This window comes from Anthonomus grandis, chromosome 15 (assembly GCF_022605725.1).
Source record: "Anthonomus grandis grandis chromosome 15, icAntGran1.3, whole genome shotgun sequence".
NCBI classification, from domain to species: Eukaryota; Metazoa; Arthropoda; class Insecta; order Coleoptera; family Curculionidae; genus Anthonomus; species Anthonomus grandis.
In genome coordinates, this window is record NC_065560.1 from 14,925,778 (window position 1) to 14,945,947 (window position 20,170).

Sequence of the window (20,170 nt, forward strand, 5' to 3'; positions counted from 1 at the left end):
TCATTAATGAATTGGTGGAGGTTTTTTGTTTCAGTATAAGCTTCAGCCAATGAAGAACTGTTTTTATTCAACCAATATTCATTAATTAAATTAGACATACCCAGTTTATGAATTTTAGCTATTAGTGGGTTATTCTGATATTGCACATTTATAATTAAAAGTTTTTCTGCTAAAGTTTTCGCCTTATCTCTAATGGTAGCTTATTTGTCTCTGCCAGTAATGCTTCAATCGGCGTGGATCTTAAAGCGCCTGTGACTAATCTCAAAGCTATAGAGCTTCTGGGCTTGTAAAATTGTTAACATTGGAGAAATGGATACTACCATAACAAAAATATCATTTAAAAAGAATGTTATAACTTAAAAAACTATTCCTGAGAAATTTTCAATGTAATTACTTATAGACTTTGTTTTTGCAGTAAAATCTTTTTTCTTGTAACAAATTAGCCAAAACATTTGCTTACATTCTCATTACTTGATAAATTTGCAAAACATTCAAACCCATTCATTTCTATATTAGTACTACTGTTTTCCTGTAACCAAGTCTCAACAAAAAATAAAAAATGTGCATCTTTACAAATTGGATTATAAGATTATGTATTAAGTCGCATTTTTGCCGTTTTTAAGGTTTAAGTGCCATCTAATGTCACTTTTAGCAAGCTTTCTACCAACATCTTTAAATTCTTTCCAATATAAGTCAAGATATGGATATCGCACCCTTGCTTCAAAAGTGACAAAACTCAAAAATTTCCATTTTTGAGTTAATTCTATCAGTAAATTAAGAAAAAAAATGCTTTACTTTTCAGCAAAAATGTATTAAACAAACTTCATAGGTTGCCCACTAGATGTCGCAAATGTCATTTTTAACGATCAGCGCGTGTATTGACCCACTGGCGTCTAGCCCCGGGTATGCAACTATTGATCCTTCTTTTTTGACATGCGCTTGGTGAAGTTAGTCATAAGTTAGTTAGGTTAGAATACTGTTCGGCAAGTTGTGTGTTGTTTTGTAAAACTTTTTTAACTTTTTTGTGAAATTATACAACTAAATTAAATAAAACTAAAAGTTAAATGTAGTGGATAATATAAAATAAGAAATACCGAAAATACCTTTCAAGTTGGTGAAATTTTAACTTTCTTGTTTATTTTTACTTTTATTTGTCTGTATAAATCCACCTTTTGTTAATTTATTTGCTATTATATGAAAGTGCATTTAAGACAATAAAAAAAAATGGAGGGGCAACATACGTGTGTGCAGTGCAGCAAAAAATACAGTAACATTAGCAATCTAAGAAAGCATGTCATCAAGTTTCATCCTAATAATGATGATTATCTAGCTTCCCTGCAAATACGACAAAATAAACATTATAATTTTGCTTGATTGTAAAAAACGTTTTACGCATTTAAGAAATTTAAAATTCCACATCAGAACACATAGAAGCTCAAATAACACTTCAGCTCCAGATATTACACACCCCAATACTTCGACCACTACCAATGCAAATCAGTGTGCTTTGTGCAGTGACTTTTGTGCTGATGGAAGACCGTTATAGAACATTATAGAGACTTTCATAACATTCCTATTAAACATAACAAATTGACGTTTCAAAGTGAGGAAGAATTTATTACTTGGAAGCTTACCTTTGAAAATGTCACAAACTGTAAATATGTGGTTAACGATCAGAAATGTTTTAAATCACATGTAGCTGCAAGTTTTATATGTCATCGTTCAGGAAGATATGTTCCAGAAGGCAAAAATATTCGGCACTTAAAGATACTAGGAAGTAAGAAAATAAATGCACTACTCAGCAAGCATAAAAATAAAAAAGCTTAATAATGGCACTTGTGAAGTGACCATTATGGACAAACATGTGGGATCATCACAGACATCAGAATAACATCGGCCACTTGAATTTGTCTAAAACAGAAAGAGAGAATTTAGCAGTAAACATTTCTTCTAAAGTCCCATTTGAAGATATTTTAGACGAAATTAGAGATTCAATCACTGACTCAGAACTAAAACGTCTGCATCTGCTCACAAAGAAAGATCTTATAACATAGAAGCCTGTTTCAATTTGTGCTCCTCATCAGTTAGACAAAAAACGACATCAAGTGTAGAGTCCTGGATCAATGGCATGCAAAATAATGGAGATGCAGTTCTGTTTTATAAGCCCCAAGGTTCTGAAAGTGAAGAATGGCCAATGTTCAAAAATGAGGATTTTGTTTTGATTATCATGACTGCTGCACAATGTGAAATGCTTAAAATTTATGGGACCGATTGCATCTGTATAGATGGAACTCATGGGATGAATAACTATGACTTCGAACTTATAACTCTCCTTGTTGTTGATGATATTCGTCAAGGATTTCCTTGCAGTTTTCTTGTGTCAAATAGGTCTGATAAACAAGTTTTAAAAATATTTTTTCACTTTGTAAAATCTCGCCTTGGTACTGCACTTTGCCCAAATGTCTTCATGTCAGATATGGCAGAAGCTTTCTTCAATGCATGGATTGAAATAATGTCTCCACCAAAATTCAGGAAAGCCAAAAAGTTTTTATAATTGTGTCACGAGTTGTGTCACTATTTAATAGTACCATTAATTTTAGATTATACTGTTCATGGCACGTTGACCAGGCGTGGCGTAAGAATTTATCAAAAATCAACACCAAAGAAAAGCAAAGTATGTTTTGCCAAACCTGAAAAATCATAACATTATTAACATTGTTTTAATTTTTAGGCTTTTATTTATAAGAATTTAAGAGCTGTCTTAGAAGAAAGGGATGTCACAACTTTTAATATTTTAATTAACAAGTTATATACTATGTTACTTGAAGACACTGATACAATGGAATTTGCCAACTATTTTAATAAGTATTACATGTGCTGTGTAGAATGTTGGGCATACTGCCACCGACTTGGTGCGTGTTTAAATACAAACATGCACTTAGAACGTATGCACAAAATACTAAAATATACTTATTTAAAAGGGAAGAAAGTCAAGCGATTGGACAAGGCAATCAACCCAATAATGCGATTTGTAAGAGACAAATGCATTGACAGGTTAATAGTTCTTAACAAGGGGAAGCTGTCCAGTAAGCTGCAAATAATTCGGTCCAGGCACAAACAAAGTTTAAAATTGAGGGAAGATTTAGTAGTCGAGTGTGAAAATGGATGGAACATTGCCTCAGAAACAACAGCAGAATTATATGTTATCCAGAAGGTTCAACGAAATTGTAAATGCCAACTACTGTGCAATGAATGTAAAACTTGCATCCATCAGTTTTGCTGTTCTTGTCTTGACTCGTCAGTTAAATACAACATATTCATCTTCTGATCAGATATATTTCTCAATGTGTAACTGACTCACTGGAGCATCCTCAAGAACTTGATAAGTAATTTTTATAATTATTTCCCATCAATTTATTAATAATATTTTATGCGACATAAACATGATTTTTTTTTGTATAGCATTATGCTTCATATCCTTAAATGACGACAATGAGGAAAAAATTAGGTATACATTTTAAATAAAAAAACATAGGTAATGGTCTTTAAATGTGTCTGGCTTAATATTAATGGTGAAAGTAATGTTTGTATTATTTTAATTCGGTTTCTATTGGATTAGGTAGTTGGGATATACCTATTATTATTTTGACTAGGGGCTCAGTTTTTTAGCTATTAATGCAAGAATAAATTTAGTTTGAGCTTGTTTTAATGTATCAGTAGATAAAGATGTCGGCGAGAGTAATCTAATCATAGTGGAAGAGACAATGGAAGAGGAACTGCATACATTAGAAGCAAAAGCGCATTTAACGGAACTGTCAACAAGCACAAAGTTAAAAACTACATCCTTTGAATCTAAAATGCTATAGAAATATATAGATTCTAAAATGCTAATCTTGATGCTATAGAAAAAGCACTAGTTCCAATTAAGCACACGTTAAGAGCCCTGAAAAACAGCAAATGCATTCCAAGAGCTAAAAACAAAAAACCACAGGAACCACACAACAAAAATATCAGGAAGCAACGATTTTTCTCAACACGAAAAAAGCCTAAGCCTAAAAATAGAAAAGTGAGACTTGAGACAGCTTCAAATGAAACAGCGCTACATTTAATTTCTCTTTAATAAAGCAGGTAAGATTTTTTTAAATAAAAATCTGTAATATTTTTTGTTATACGGGTTTTTTCGAATATTAGAGATATTAAAAAAAAATCCTTTACAAAGTATTCTATAAACTCGAGTGTAAACACTCTCTAAAATTGGCGAAAAACGCTATAACAAACAAAAATTACCAAAAATTATTTTTTGCTTAACGCATTGAAATTTAATTTATTTGCAGATTTTCTTGTCAAGGACATGAAGAGTGCAAATCTTGATGCCTAACTTTTTTTTTAATTGTTTTTTTTTATCAATAAATGAGATATTTTCAACTAAAAATAAGCATAACTAAGAAAAACAAATAATTTTAACTATTTTCTACGTAAAAACATAAAAAATGCCTGTCCACCGTCCGTCACAATAAAATTAGCGTCAGGATCAATAGTTGCATACCCGGGGCTAGACGCCAGTTATTGACCCTTTCTGCAAAAGCGGCGTAATATCAGTTTCGTTACTGATCTCAACGGGAGATGACGCACAAATGCTCTTCAAAACTGGTGTATTTTGAATTAGTTCATTTTTGGTGATAATTAGTGTAGTGCAATATAAAGTATATTTTGAGTTCATACAGTTTAAATGATAAAATATTTTGAACTTGTTCGTTATATTTTTAGTTGTGTCAATTTAGAAGAATAGGTAAGTACAAACTATTTTATTTATTTTAAGTAATGTCGCTTTTGAAGAAAATGCCATAAGGCCTAATAAAAAAAAACAAATTTAGTATTTAATATCTACCGTTAATATGATCATACAATCATAAAATATGAACTTTATTTTAAAGTTTGTAAACAGCAAATATTTACATTTAAATTTTTAAACAAAAATACTGCATCTTTAACGTTATTAACGGTATGTAATAGTATTTTACGTTAAATGAACGGTAGGTGGCTGTTGCCTTTTAACTTTTTCCTTGTTTATCTTATTTAAAATTCCTAATTATTTAAATAAATATGAATATTTTACATTATTTCTAAGGGCTAAAATTAGAACAAAATTTATTTTATTTTTAGGCTTTTGAATAAACTACTATGCAGTCTTCAGGTCGTATAGGGAAAATTCTAAAAATGGCCAAGGAGAAATTCAGAGTTAACACAGTATTATCGGATATTACTAATACTAGTAATGAACAAGATAATATTACTGTTTTGGAGAACTCACCAGCTCCTGACAATTTGAAAATTTCTCACCAACCGCCTAATGAACTAGGGTCTCAAATTATGTGTCCGTAATCTAATTTGATGTAACGAGGATGGTAAAAACGTTTTGCGGTATTATGCAATTTTTTAAATCATTTTTTTAAATAAAACGAAATACTCATAAAAGATTTTTTTTACTTATTAAACGTATAATATTGCAAAATACCTAATTAGATATTGCCTAAATAGAAAATAGATTTTGCCTAAATAGCAAAATCTAATACCTACCCATAAAGTGATAGGTACATTATGGTTATTATATTTTTTGTATTAATTTCAGAAGGCCCGAGCATATCAGATGCCTATAACGGGAAATATAGTGTATCATCCGATATTAATAGACCCACAGTTCTACGTATAGTAAAGAAGACCAATTATTGCGTGTCTCCCATTCATAGCAACGAAAGCGATGTCGATGATTCTGACACTGATCCCACTTTCTCTGCCGGAGTCCAAGATATTTTCGGTGATGTTATCTCGCCAACAAGCTCGTCAGATAGCTCCAGTAGCCATGAAGTTGCAGAGCCGGTAGAAACGAAAAAAGGTAAGAAAAGGTAAGCAAATCCGGAAGAATGGGAAACTCGAAAGATAATAAAACTAAGGAATTCTGGAAAGTATTTTTCATAATTACTGGGCTTTAGCTGACTTAGAAAGGCAGAGGCAGTTTATTAATGCCCATTGCGAAGAGATAAAGCCAAAATATCGGTATTCTAGCACTCAAAACTATAGGCGGATGAATTCTGCCTTTTATTTTGATATTGATAATACTAAAATAAGGGTGTGTAAGTTATTCTTCAAAGCAACTTTAGACATCAATGATAGACCTATTCATACGGCTATTATAAAAAAAAAATTAAAGTGGTTTTGTCAATAGCGATATGCGAGGCAAACATGGAAATCAACAAAAAGTTGATTCAGAAATAAAAGACAGCGTAAGAAAGTTTATTGACGCGATTCCCAGAACGGATTCTCATTATTTAAGAGCTCAAACAAACCGTGAGTATATTGATAGTGGTAAAAGTTTATCAGACTTACATCGAGATTACAAAGAAGAGCGGGAGAGAGACAACCTTCCGTATGCGAATTATATTATGTTTAACCGGATATTTAATACACTTATGTTCACTAACGCTCCATTGATATTTCATTAATTTCAATAATTACATTAATAATTTCAGTCAGCTTCTTTTATTCATTCTTTAAATTCACACAGTCAATGACACATTACTACTGTAACGCGTCACTCTCCTGGTTTAATTATCCATGCTTTCTGTTGACGGTCCGTCACTTTTCTGATTGGTCTTAATTAATGTTTTCTCTGATTGGCTGATATTGACAGCTCAGGCGAGAGGTGGGGTCGTTACTGATTTAGTCGGTACTGGTCCATTTTTCTAGGACTTGTTCCCGTGTCGCAGGTAGGAGCACACGTAAAAGGCCAGTTTTTTATTTCCAAAGTTTGTGAAGCAGGAAGTGGCCAATATGGTTTGTAATTTATAGTACTTAATCTTGTTCCTTTAGGGAACCGTTTAATTCTGGTGCAGGATGCCCAAGATTTTGATGGATAGAGAATGAAACTTAGCAAGGTGAGTGTGTCACATTTTTAACGCCATTCATTTTTTATGGACAGTGAATACAATGGCAACCGTTGTTTTAGGGTTTTACTTTTCCGTATTCCACTTTATTCGTCTTCAATTGTTGATGGCTGCAGGATTTTGATTTATCCAGGAAATTGCTGAAAGCGGTGGAGCTGGAGCCAGAACTAGAGCTAGTATTAGATATTCCCAGTCCGGATAGCTGAGCTACAAATGGCATACATTCACAGCCTCGATTTTGAAGGCTAGCCGTTCATTTCTTGGAGGAATATACAGGCCAGTTTATTCCATTTATTTAAATATTACTAACCACAGATTTGTCTCACTTATTTAAATTTTTATTAATATATCTTTAATTTCAATTTATTGCTACAAATATTTAATCAATATCATAATTTAATATGTCAATTTCTTAACTATAATTTTAGTTATTTTTTGTTCAGTATTTTTCAGTACCTTTTTTGGTAGTTAAGTAGATATAACTCGGTTAAGGCTGATATGCCTTATGTAAGAAGGTTCGTGAACTTTCCCCTGCATATTACAAATATATAAAAAAAAACTTTAATAATTGCAATTTATTTTTCAAGTGCTGAAATCTACCTAGTAGCAAAATCATAATTTAAATGTTACTTTTGTCAAACTTATTTTAATCATATCAACATTATTCATATTTTAATTCATAATAAATTATTAACATTTAACAGATTAGAACATGAGAATTATTTACGACATTTGTTAGTATAACGTTGTTCGCGGACTCGAACAGTAGTATTTTGTACTTTTATTTAATTATTGCCAATTTTTTTATTAAATAATAAGTTTTAAGTGCCTAAAACTCTATGAAGTGGAATTGACAGAGTCAATAAAACCTACGACGCCTCTCTTAGCAAGGAAAAGAGTGGCTAAACCAAAAACTTGGAAGAGAAAACGAGAGCAAAATGAGAGGTAAGTTTTTTTTTAAGCTTATTGACAGTGTTTTGCATAACATTCAATATTCTAGATACAAGAATAAAAGTTTGCCGGAGTATCCAAAATGTAAATGGTCTGTTTGGTATTTCTGGGTTCATCGCACTCATGTGTGTTGGTTTTTCCTGTATTGCTAGACTGACCTGACTTCCCTGAAACTGACTGAGTAGGTGGATGACCTTTGTTCTGCCACTGAACTGAGTAGGTGGTTGCACTGGGCCAGGCTGCTGGGAATTTATTTGGCCTTTTAAATTACATTTATTATTATCTGCTGAATTGAGTAGGTAGATCAATAATTTTATGAAAATGTATGTATTAAGTTTTAAATCAATTTAATATTTTAATGGTACAGGATGTCTCGCAGTTTTAAGTGTTGTAAAAATAAGCTCTTTTTAAATTATATTTGTATAGCCTGCAACTCTGTTTTTCATCCAAGTTGTTTGGAAAGAATGACAGAAGTGGTAAAAATAGGAGTTTGCAAAATTTTATGTTCAGAGCAATGTCAAAATAGTCACAATGAAAGAGAGAGTGAAAATAGGATATATGACGAAAAAATTAAACATTTGCTAAAGGAGCTGGAAGGAAAGGACAGGTATTTAGAGAGATTGCGTAGAAATAGTCAAGTATTTGAGGACGAGGTTTCACAGGCAGAAGCTAATTTTTCTTTGCATATTGAAGTTAAGGAATGAAATTCAGAATCTAAAAACTAAAGAGAAAGAATTACAGCTACAAGTGGATTCATATACTAGGGTAAATGAGGAACTTTCAGAGAAGATAAAAGAGCTAAGTGATCTTAATCAACATTTGATTAATACCATTACAATGCTTGAAAAGGAAACTGAATAACACAAAAACAAGATTAAGAGTATGCAGACAGAGATTGAAAGCTTAAATTGTATTAATACGCATATGTTAACATCAATTAAAACTCTTAAAGCGGAGAAGGATATCCTGTCTCTAAATAGAAACGCTAGCAGTAACTTAAAAGATTTGACGACTACAAATCTTCAATCAAAATCTACAAACTGCTTAGCAAAAGGGCATTTCAACCCACGAGCAAAATCAAATGTACTAATTTATGGTGATTCTAGTGCTAGAGGTTTCTCTTCTCTCAGGTATTCTGAGCTCGTCATACAACACCTGTGGTTATGTGTTTAGTAATGTTATGCGTTTCCTCTAATTGTTAACTATACGAAGAATGATGTTGTTGTTGTTTGTCATGATTTTTCTTGTACATTGCCATCTTTTTCCCAAATAAAATCCTTGCTATCAATGGGCAGGATAACTAATGTAATTTAATGTAAGATATTGCAATACAATCAGTGGCGGCTTGCTAATAGGGGCGCAAGGGCGCGCGCCCCCAGTAATTTCATTAAAAATTACTTATTTTAAATTTCAAACTCGTGTGCAGTAATTATTAATTATATTAGATATATTTTTTATCAACCCGCGTTTAAACGTATAACGCAAGCGCCCGTACTATAGGAGATAATGCGATATTCAAATCAACAACCAAAGTGCTCCTGGCATCCTACGTATACCGCTCTCTGTCTCGCGCAAGGTACAGCTCATCTATCTTCCTCTATTTGTCGTGGGGCGCGCTCACATCCGCGTCCATAATTTGGCCGAAAAACTACTCTCGACGACCCATCTTCTCGGCTTTTATCACGCTCGTTACCGATCGCGACGCGCGCTAAAATTTAGCGTCCCAGTTTTATCGTGGATTCGGCTTTTGTTTTAATGTTTTGTAAATCGGACCGCAGGCGGCAGGAAGACGTTTTTTTTGTTTATTCGGCAAAATTTTGTTTTTAATCGGTTCCGTGATCGGTGGTTTGTGTGTGTGTGAGTATTTCAAGAGTGAACAATACAATAATTATTATTGAAATTTAATAATGAATCGTGTAAGCTTTTTAATAAACTGTAATTTTTCAAATCTTTCACTGGAAGAAAAAGTAAACATTAAGACTTTAGGCAGACCTTTGCCGGATTTAAATATTACTCAAGTGAGTGAAAGGAAAACACAACAAAGAAGTTTTACTCGCCGTTTTTCGAGGGACATTTATCTGAGAAATAATTGGATATGTGGTTGTGAAAAAACAAACTTATTATACTGTTTTTCGTGTGTGTTATTTTTTGTCGCTGGCTCTAGTAGTGTCGATCCAAGTTGGGCAAGAAAAGGGGTAAGAGATTTACAACATCTTGCGGCTAAAATAAAAAAGCATGACATTTCACGAGGACATATAAATTCTTGCTCTACGTTTGCCCTACTGGATAAGACTAATATTTTAACACAGTTAAGTTCTGCATATAGAGACAATTTAATTAAGCATAATGATAAAATAAGAAAAAATAGGCACATTTTAATGAGAATTATTAGCTGCGAAAAATTTTGTGAGGCCTTTGAATTGGCACTTCGAGGCCACAATGAAACTAAGGATTCTTCAAATAAGGGTTTGTTCAAGGAATTAATTAATTTTACCGCAGAATTAGATGTCACACTTAAGGAACACTTGCAGGATTCAACAGTCTTTAAAGGAACATGTAAAATGATTCAGAACGATATTTTGGAGTGTATGCTTTATGTTTGTAGACAAGAAATTTCCAACCATAGTGAAAAATCGGAATTTGTATCAATACAATGCGATGAGACTACGGATGTATCAAATAACTGCCAAATGGTAATAATATTAAGATATTTTTTTGATAGATCCATTCATGAACATTTCTGGGGCTTTATAAAGGTTAAGGATAAAACTGCAACATGATTAAAAACGTGTATCGAAAATGAAATTGATCCGCTAATTTTAAAGACACCTCAAAAATTAATAGCTCAAACCTACGACGGGGCAAATGTAATGAGTGGTTCAATTAACGGTGTTCAAGCTCAGATTAAATTAAAATATCCAAACACGCATTTCATTCACTGTTATGCTCACCAGCTGAACCTAATTATGCAAAAATCGGTATCTCAAAATCCGAAACGCGTATTTTTTAATAATCTGTCTGCAATACCAGCTTTTTTCTTAAATTCCCCCCACCGATGTGATGTACTACAAGAAATAGTACATAGAAAATTGCCTAGAGTGGCAACAACCAGATGGAATTATAATATTCGCACCGTGAATACTGTTTGTGAAGATCGCGAAGAATTAATTGAGGTTTTTCAAGAAATTGAGCAGAAATGTGAGAAAAGTGTGACGTCAAATGAAGCTTCCGGTTTAAGGAGAGCATTAGAGGATCCAGAATTCTTATTCTGGCTTACCCTTTTTCACAAAATTATGCCGCACGTGGACATACTTTATAATCAGCTCCAGTCAAAAAGTAAGGATAGTGTGTCATTGCAAAAGGATCTGTCGATATTTGAATCAAGCATTGCCAAAATAAGAAACGACACCGATAATATTAAGGCTAATGTAGAATTAAACTTTGAAAGTATCAAAAGAAGAAGAACTGACGATAACTTGAGAAGTATTATTGCAAAAGAGGTATGTGATACAGTTGTTACCCAAGCGAAGGACAGATTTTCCTATCGAGGTCATCTTCAAGCAGCTAACTTGTTCGATAAAGAAGCGTATCCAAAATATAACAAGACCTTTCCAGTGGATATTTTAGATAATGTAGTTACTTTTTATCCAATGTTATGTAAAATTAGATTAAGAACTGAACTAGAAGTCATTTACTCAAGACCAGATTTCTCACAAAATATTGGAGCTATGAACTTGCTTTCATTTATTTTAGAAAATAATCTTGGCGAAACATTTGCCGAAACAATAAAATTATTAAATATCATTGTGACGACCCCAATGACAACTGCAGAGGCCAAACGCAATTTTTCCACCCTTAAGCGAATAAAAAGCTTCCTGCGAAGTACTATGCTTAATGAAAGACTTAATGCTTTAGCCATGATGTCCATCAATAGAAATTTAGTGATGGAAATAAACAATTTTGATGAAAAAGTAACGGAAAGGTTTATAAATATGAAAGACCGTCGAGCAGATTTTACTTTTAAGAAGTAGCTCAAGTACCTATTAAACATTTATTAATAAGTATAATTTTTCTTCACGTCTTAAAGTTATTTGTTATTGTTTTTAAAACCGTAGAGAGGTGGCAAAAATATTTTCGTGCGAGGTTCCGTGATGTGTAAATGCGATTGTTTTGTAACAATGTTCTTTATTTTTTATATGCCAAATTAAGACATTTATGTGCAAACTTTTTGTGATTGTACCATGATGACTGCAAACCGTCATGTCTTAGATATTATAACAAATACTTAGGTACGTCCAGTTATATTTTTTTATTTATTAGTAAGTATATATTTATTTGGATTTGCGCGCCCCTCCATAGTCAAATGTCACTAGCCGCCACTGAATACAATTCATTTTATGAATTCTTTCATCTGTAACCGTAACTTTTCTGTGAGAATAATTACTGATGTCAGACAAAATTTTAGGTACCGTCACTCTGCCAAATCTATGTGCAAACTTTTATCTTTATATGTTAAAAATACTTTTCTGTCTTCCAAATTAGTATTAGCATCTTTAGGTATTAGCAATAGTGGGATAATCAGCGATACACCCTTAATCGAAGGTAGGTCTTCGGTTACGCCTCAACTAGACCAATCTATAGACACCCTTGCCATTGGATCTTCTTTTTTAATAGAAACTCCCACCATAATCAAGTTGCCCTAGCATTTCTTAATGTTCAATCTGTGCGTTCAAAAGTTAGCGAATTGGAACTATTTTTAGAATCGGTTAACTTTCCTAGTGTGTTAATTCTTGTTGAACACTGGTTGAGGTCTGAAGAGCCTATTGATATCCCTGGTTATGTACTAATTTCCAAATTTTCACGCAAGCAATATACACATGGTGGTACTCTTATTATGTTAGAGAAAGCTTTTTTAACTAAATTTATGTTTATTACTATTGACAGATTTGATAATCTATTGATTGAAAAGGTGTGCGAGTTTTCTATTGTATTTAGCAGTAAGTTAAATTTGTATATTTTAGGATTGTATCGATCTCCATCTGGTAATTTAGATTTGTTTTTAGAAAAGTTGGAGATTCTCTTAAGTGAAATTCCGGTTAATGCGATGTTGATTCTGACTGATCTTAATGTAAATTTTTTAGACAAATCTAATGGATCAAATCGAATGCTTTTTAATCTGTTAAACTCATTAAATTTTAAAATGCACGTGGATCAACCAACCCGGATTTCAGCATTTTCTTCCTCACTGATAGATTACTTCTGTACGAATTTTAACCAACACGAAAATCAGTGTACAACAATCAATGCCGGTTTGTCTGGCCATGAGGCAATGGTGGGATTAGTAAAGCTTAATAGTGCAGCTAATGAGAATAAGTTTGGACGCGATAGACCTTATACTAGAGCTAATTTCCGCAAATTCTCCTTGCTTTGCAATATGTCAAGTTGGAATAATGTATTGACTACTGTTAACCCACTGACTGCATAGCTTTCATCAAATAGTATTAAATAATTTTAACACTGCTTTTCCTGTTATCAATATTAAGAAACGAAATAGAAAACCTTGGTATACTAAGGGTTTACGAGTATCTGGGAAAAATATGCGCTCCCTTTTTTACATTAGAAAATACGCTATGAACAATGCAACATTTTTAAATTATTATAACAGATACCGCAAGATTTACAGAAACTCAATCAAAATGGCTAAGTGGGCCTACTTTCAAAGGAGGATAAATAATTCCTCCAACAGAGCAAAAGAGTCTTGGAAGATTTTAAATGAGCTAAGGGGCAAAAATAATGTCTTGGTTATTCCAAGTACCTTAGATTCCAATGTCCTCAATTCCTTCTACTGCCCAAACAAGTGTAGAAGAGCTTAAACAGTTAATGGTTAATATTAAGAATAAGAGTTCATCAGGTTGGGATGGGCTTTCTCTTAAAATATTTTCTGCTTTACCTCTTGTTGCTTTGCAAGTCTTGGCCGAGTCAATTAACTTTTCATTTATGTCTGGAGTTTTCCCAGAGTGCTTAAAAAGAGCAATGATTGTTCCTCTTTACAAGGGTGGCGATCGCGACTGTCCTTCTAACTTTAGACCTAGCGTTATTGCCTACTTTAGCCAAGATAGTGGAACGGCTCGTTAAGGTGAGGATGGTTTCATTTTTAAATAGGTTTGGCCTATTGAGTCTTCGGCAGTTTGGCTTTCGTGAGTCTGTGAGCACAAATGATGCTATCTTTAGCTTTCTAGAGCACCTGTACAACCGACTGAATGTTGGTGAAGTTGCAGCAGCGGTATTCTGTGACTTGTCCAAGGCATTTGACTGCGTGAGTCACAGAGTGCTGCTGATGAAACTGGAGCTCTATGGATTCAGAGGAACTGCCCTTGAGTGGTTTCGTTCCTACTTATCAAATCGTGTCCAGGCTGTCAAATTTAATGGTGGTATCTCTAAGGAACTTAATATAAATGTGGGTGTTCCGCAAGGATCAGTACTTGGTCCTTTACTTTTTCTCATTTATGTGAACAATCTGCCACAACTGCAGGTAACTGGCAAATTTAAATTGTTTGCCGATGATACCATCATCCTCTGGCACGACTCTGATGTTTCTCAAATGGAGGCCAATATACGTGCAGATTTGTTAAAAATAAAAGACTGGTGTGATGCAAATTTTTTGGCATTTAATGTTTCCAAAACAAATATCCTTAATTTTAAATGTAATACAAATGATATATGTTTAAATAATGAAGCCATCACCATGCCACAGTTCAGTAAGTTTTTGGGTCTTTCCATAGACAAGTTCCTTAGATTTGAAGACCACATTGTGAATGTATGTAGAAAAGTCTCATCAGGCTGCTATGCCCCAAGGGTTATTGCCACCAGTCTTAATTTCTCCATCGCCAGATCTGCATACTTCGCTTATCGAGTCGCACCTTCGATATGGAATTTGCTTTTGGGATTCATGTTCAAATTCACTTTTTAGTTCAGTGTTTGTACTCCAGAAAAGGGCCATTAGATATCTATGTGGGGCTAAGCCTCGTGACTTATGTCGCCCGCTTTTTGTAAGTCCTGTGTTGTATTTCATTTTGGAAACAGTTTGCTTAGTTTTTAGAAAATATAAACAGGAACTCCACTTAGGAAGCCACTATAATACGCGACAAAATTATTTGTTGAGGCTACCCATTCTTCATTTTGAACTTGTCCGTAGGTCTATCATATATGGAGGTAGAAAGCTGTTTAATAAACTCCCACTAGAAATAAGACAACTTAAGACTGCCTACGTACAAGGACGAAAATATTTCTTGCTAGTAAAGCGTACTATAGTTTAGGTAAATTTTTTAATGATTAGCATTTAAGTATTTTTCAAAGTTTTATATAATTTTATTTTATTTTAAATTAGTTTCTCGTTTTTATTCCTTTAATGTGCAGTCTATTGGCTTTGTCTACAACTTCTATGTTTATATTGACAATAAAGCATTTTTGAGTTTGAGTTTGAGTAAACACGCGACAAAATCGTATCGTTGCAGTTCATTGTCAATGTACGATGTTTCAAATTTTCATAAAACTTTTTATCTTCACAAAACTAAAATTGAGCAAGACAACCTAATTTTAAAGCACTGCCTGATTAGAGATATTAAACGCAAAAGGACCCAAAATGAAAAGGGCGCGTCTAAAAGAAGTTTTTCAGTTGTTTATAATATGTATTCCCAAGGCCAATATTTTAAAACTGGTTCCAGTTTGCAGGAATGCATTTACTAAAATTTTGGCAGTTAGTAAAGATCGGATTAATGGGGTTTTAAAAAGGTTTAAAGAATCCGGGAAAATGGCGTCTGAAACAAGGGGTGGCTACAGAATTTCTGGAAAATATAGTGCGAAAAAAGAGTCAGTAATGAAATTCATAAAAAAAGTTATTTTGCAATGATATTTAATACCAATTACAACATTTGCTTTGGTTCACCCCGCACTGATATGTGTTCCGTGTGTCTCCAATTAACAGAAAAAATAAAAAATGAGAAAAACGAAAATAAAAAAAATAAACTAATGACGGAAAAACATGTACATAAATTACGCGCCAAGGCTTTCTTTGACCATTTAAAAGAAGAAAAACCTGAACTAATTACAATATCATTTGATTGCCAGAAGAATCAGGTCCTACCAAAGATTCCTGACCAATCAGTTTATTATAGCCGCCAGCTTTATATTTACAATTTTACCATCGTTACTGGCAGTTCACACTCACCCCTCACAAAAAATAATGTGTCAATTTATGGACTGAAGACGAATACCAAAGGGATCAAATGAAATAGCAAGTGCTGTATTTTACAAACTTTGTCAACTAGACTTTAGGAATAAAAATGAAGTAAGGACTTGTTGCTGACGGATGTGCAGGTCAGAATAAAAACTCTATTTTAATTACAATGTGACCATGTTGCTTAGTCAGAAGGCTCCTCAGTCAGCCTCAAATATAGAAATTATCTTTCCAGTTGTTAGGCATTCTTTTCTCCCTGCAGATCGTGTGTTCGCTCGAATTGAAAAAAATATAAAAAAAGAAGAAGTCTTAGTCTCCGTAGAACAGTATCTAAATATTTTTGCTGATCACGGTAAAGTTTATCGATTTGGATCTGACTTAGAAGTGCACAATTGGAAGAAAGCTTGTAAGGAGACAGTAAAACCTACTGGACAATGGCACCTCTCATTTAATGCATGCAAGAGGTACATATTGAACTACACTAGTTCTGGACAGGTTACGATGCGAGGAGAGCAGTCCTATAAATCGGATCTGGGTGTTTTCAAATCAGTCTTGAAAAAGGGCAAGCCACCAACCGACATAAAACCAGTATTAGTTCAAAAGGGTATACAGCCAAATCTTAAAAAGCTAAAGAATGTCCAAACACTCCTCGCCAAACATTATGGAGATAAATGGAAAGAACTGAATGAATTGGAATACTATAAGAATATTTTTGAAAAATATGAATTGGAAAATCTGGAGAACATAGAAATTTTAGAAAATGAAGAGAATTTGTGTCAAACATGCCTTATTTAAGTCATTTGTTAGTTTAAACTATTTTTTAAATAATGTCGGTAAATATATCTATGTTTGTTAATTTTTTCCGTAATACAATACGTATTTTAAAAACAAAAGTTTCAAAATCCGACAAATGGGTTTGTTAGTTTCAAAACCCGACAAAAAAACATTAATTTCAAATAACTTTACACTAAGATGTTTTTCCAGGTTGAATTGTTCAAAATTAGATGCGTCATCAAGACTTGCTCTATGTATATAAAAAAATTTAAAAAGATATTGAGCTTTTAACTTCCCCTTATCGTTTTTTCTCATTTCCCAAAATTTTCTAAAAGTGGATTTGTCGGATTTTGCTTTTATAGGATTCAATTATTGTCATAGTAACTACATAATATTCATGACATACTTTAAAAATATGCGTTAATCACATTTTTTTATCAAAAAATTTTAGTTATAAATCGGTATAACTCAGAAACGAGTATATTTCGATTTAATAAGACTTTAAGAATTGAACTAAAAATTCTGCCACCAGGGTGGAAAAATCTTTTCAAATGAAAGAATTTACCCCATTAATAAAACTTAATAATCTCAATGACATACCTTCAATGTCTATTTGTTTCAGACTGTCATCGATACCGACGGTGTATAGGGTGCCGTCGTGTACCTTCATGCCATTAATCTGATTACCATGCCCTGCGCCTTCGATCTATTTTGGAAAGATTTAAAATGATATAAAATAATTTTTGAACAATCCCGGTATGGTGTTTTAAGCGAAATACCCAAATATTTTACAAACCTTATCATTTTCTCCCGTTTCCGTATTCCATCTGGTAACCACCCCATCATGAGATCCGGTAAAAATCGTACCCCTGTCTGCACTAAGTGTAAGCACTGTTAAGGGTTTATTGTGCCCCTTAACGATCCTCAATGGCTTTTCTGGATTATTTACATCCAGATAGTTAATGAAGCCGCTTAAAGAAACCGACAAGAGATGTTGGTTTTGCCATAAACAAGACACCTATAAAAGCAAATTTGGCATTTCTGCAAATCTACAGTAAGACCACTATTCTTACCTGTTGGTCTTCGACAGTGTTGCCCAATTTAAATTCTGAAACGACCTGTCTCGTTTCGACGTCCCACAGTTTGGCGGTTTTGTCACCGCTTGCTGTAAGCAGCTGTTTACCGTCTGGACTCCAGGCCACGCCGTAAACGCCACCGGAGTGGGCGGGGGAGCCGATTTCGCCAACCAATTCAGAGGTGGCCCCATCGTACAGAAAAACTTTACCATCGAAACCAGCCGAGGCGAATAAGTTGCCTGAAGGGGAGTAACGGACTGCTTGCACGAATCGGGAATGGTCCTTTTTAAATAGAAACAGTATTAATATTTACTTTAACCTTTTTTTTTTTTTTTTAACTTAAAATACTAATTTTCACCCAAGAATAATCAAAATAAAATAACTCAACTATATAACTTGGTTAACGAAAAACACAAAGTCACGGTCTCACAACATGTAATTAAACGGGCTACACGTGTTTCGCTCTGGTTAAAGCATCATCAGGCTTTTAAAAGCCATCCACACACTTCACAGTACATAAATAAAATTGGTCTCTTAGAGAAGAATGGATGAGATTTTTAAATTTGAAAATATATAACTTGGTTTAAACTTTTAAAATACTTAATATAATTTATTTTTTTAGTTAACATTTAGATTTAACCAAAGTTTCAAGTCAAGAATTAACCATTTATAACATAGTATATTTAGTTTAACAGGTGTGCGATTTTTACATCCTATTCATTAATGGTACGCAAATACTTATTTTACATACCAAGTGATTCAGGAAAAAGGGAACCTTAGATCATTGAAAGGCTAGAATTCGTAAACAACAACTTTGTTTGAGTTCAACATGTGCACAGAGGCAAGGGGGGTGTTTTTTTACAAACATAATAAATAAATAAATATGTCTTTATTTGGTATCAAATGCACATTACACTACATTTGCCCAAAAAGGCGAAGATTAGCTAAAGCTACTTTTATCTCTTAACCCTAATAATAATAATTACAAATGTTTTGACAAACAAGCAGTAATAGTAATATAAAAATAATAGTATATTGTATACCTAGTAGGAAAAGCTTAACATTCCCGGGCGATCGTAAAAATTGATATAAAATACGGAGTCCGGGAATGTGGCTTTTCCTACGAGGTCTACATACTATTTTTCCGAAAATCGGGAATCATTAAAATTAGGGTAAATTATTACTAATCATGTTAAAAATTTTAAATCAACATTATTATTTTTCCCTTAAATAAAAGAAGCCATGAAACATTGTTTTGTAACTACGGAAAGGAAGTACATAATTTTAAATTGTCAAACTTGACGAGTGAAAAATTTATTTGTGGCGTCTTTCCAAAGTGTTGATTTTTTAACGTTTTAAAAAGCCAAAGTAACGTGTAAAATGATGAGTGATAATGACTGTTCCATTTCTGAAACCCTCCCAGAACTCACGGAGGCAATGAATGCTGCATCATTGGAATTGTTACCAATAAAACCTAGAAATAAGTATAACTATGCATACAACCGCTTCATGGACTACCGTACGAATAAAAATGTAACTTCTTTCTCGGAAAATGTTATGTAATGGCATACTTCTTGGAACTTGGTTCCAAGATGAATTATTCAACTTTATGGGCCAATTATTCAATGCTGAAGGCAACCCTTGCAATTAGAGATGATGTGGATATATCTGAATATTCAAAACTTCGGGCATTCCTGAAACAACAAGCACATGCCTATAAGCCAAAAAAATCCAAGATTTTAACTAAAGAAGAAATAAACAAATTTATTCAGGAAGCTCCAGACAAGGAATATTTAATGATTAAGGTAACTTACAAAACTTCAAATTATATTTGGATTCTTTACATGCTTATTTATTGTTGTAGGTAGCTGTAATATTTGGAATTTCCGGAGCTTGCAGAATGGACGAGCTGGTTAAAATGACTGTACAAGATATACAAGACCTACTATCTAAACTTTTAGTTACCATACCGGATTCAAAAACCAATACATCAAGATCATTTATAGTAATAGTTATTGTCATACAAATAAAATTATTAGTTTGGAAAATATTCAACAAAATAATGCTATTAGTTCCCAAGTTCTTCCAGCTTTCAATACTTGTACTAATTGTCAAATAACAGTAAATATAACAAATAATAAGTAATAATTTTAAAATATAATGTTAACCTTGTTTGTGCTGAAAGTTTTAAA

General features: G+C 33.2%; 1 protein-coding gene across 1 annotated transcript in view; it reads right to left on the bottom strand.

Annotated features, from left to right (window-relative positions):
- The window catches only part of LOC126744906 (actin-interacting protein 1), a 68,792-nt gene that overhangs the window by 28,328 nt on the left and 20,294 nt on the right, over positions 1 to 20,170 (bottom strand). The window contains exons 5-7 of the mRNA XM_050452494.1: positions 17,976 to 18,260; positions 17,699 to 17,920; positions 17,503 to 17,608 (exon numbers count right to left, since the gene is read on the bottom strand). Coding sequence (XP_050308451.1) covers positions 17,503 to 17,608; positions 17,699 to 17,920; positions 17,976 to 18,260 — 613 coding nt within the window. The remainder of the gene's footprint in view (positions 1 to 17,502; positions 17,609 to 17,698; positions 17,921 to 17,975; positions 18,261 to 20,170) is intronic.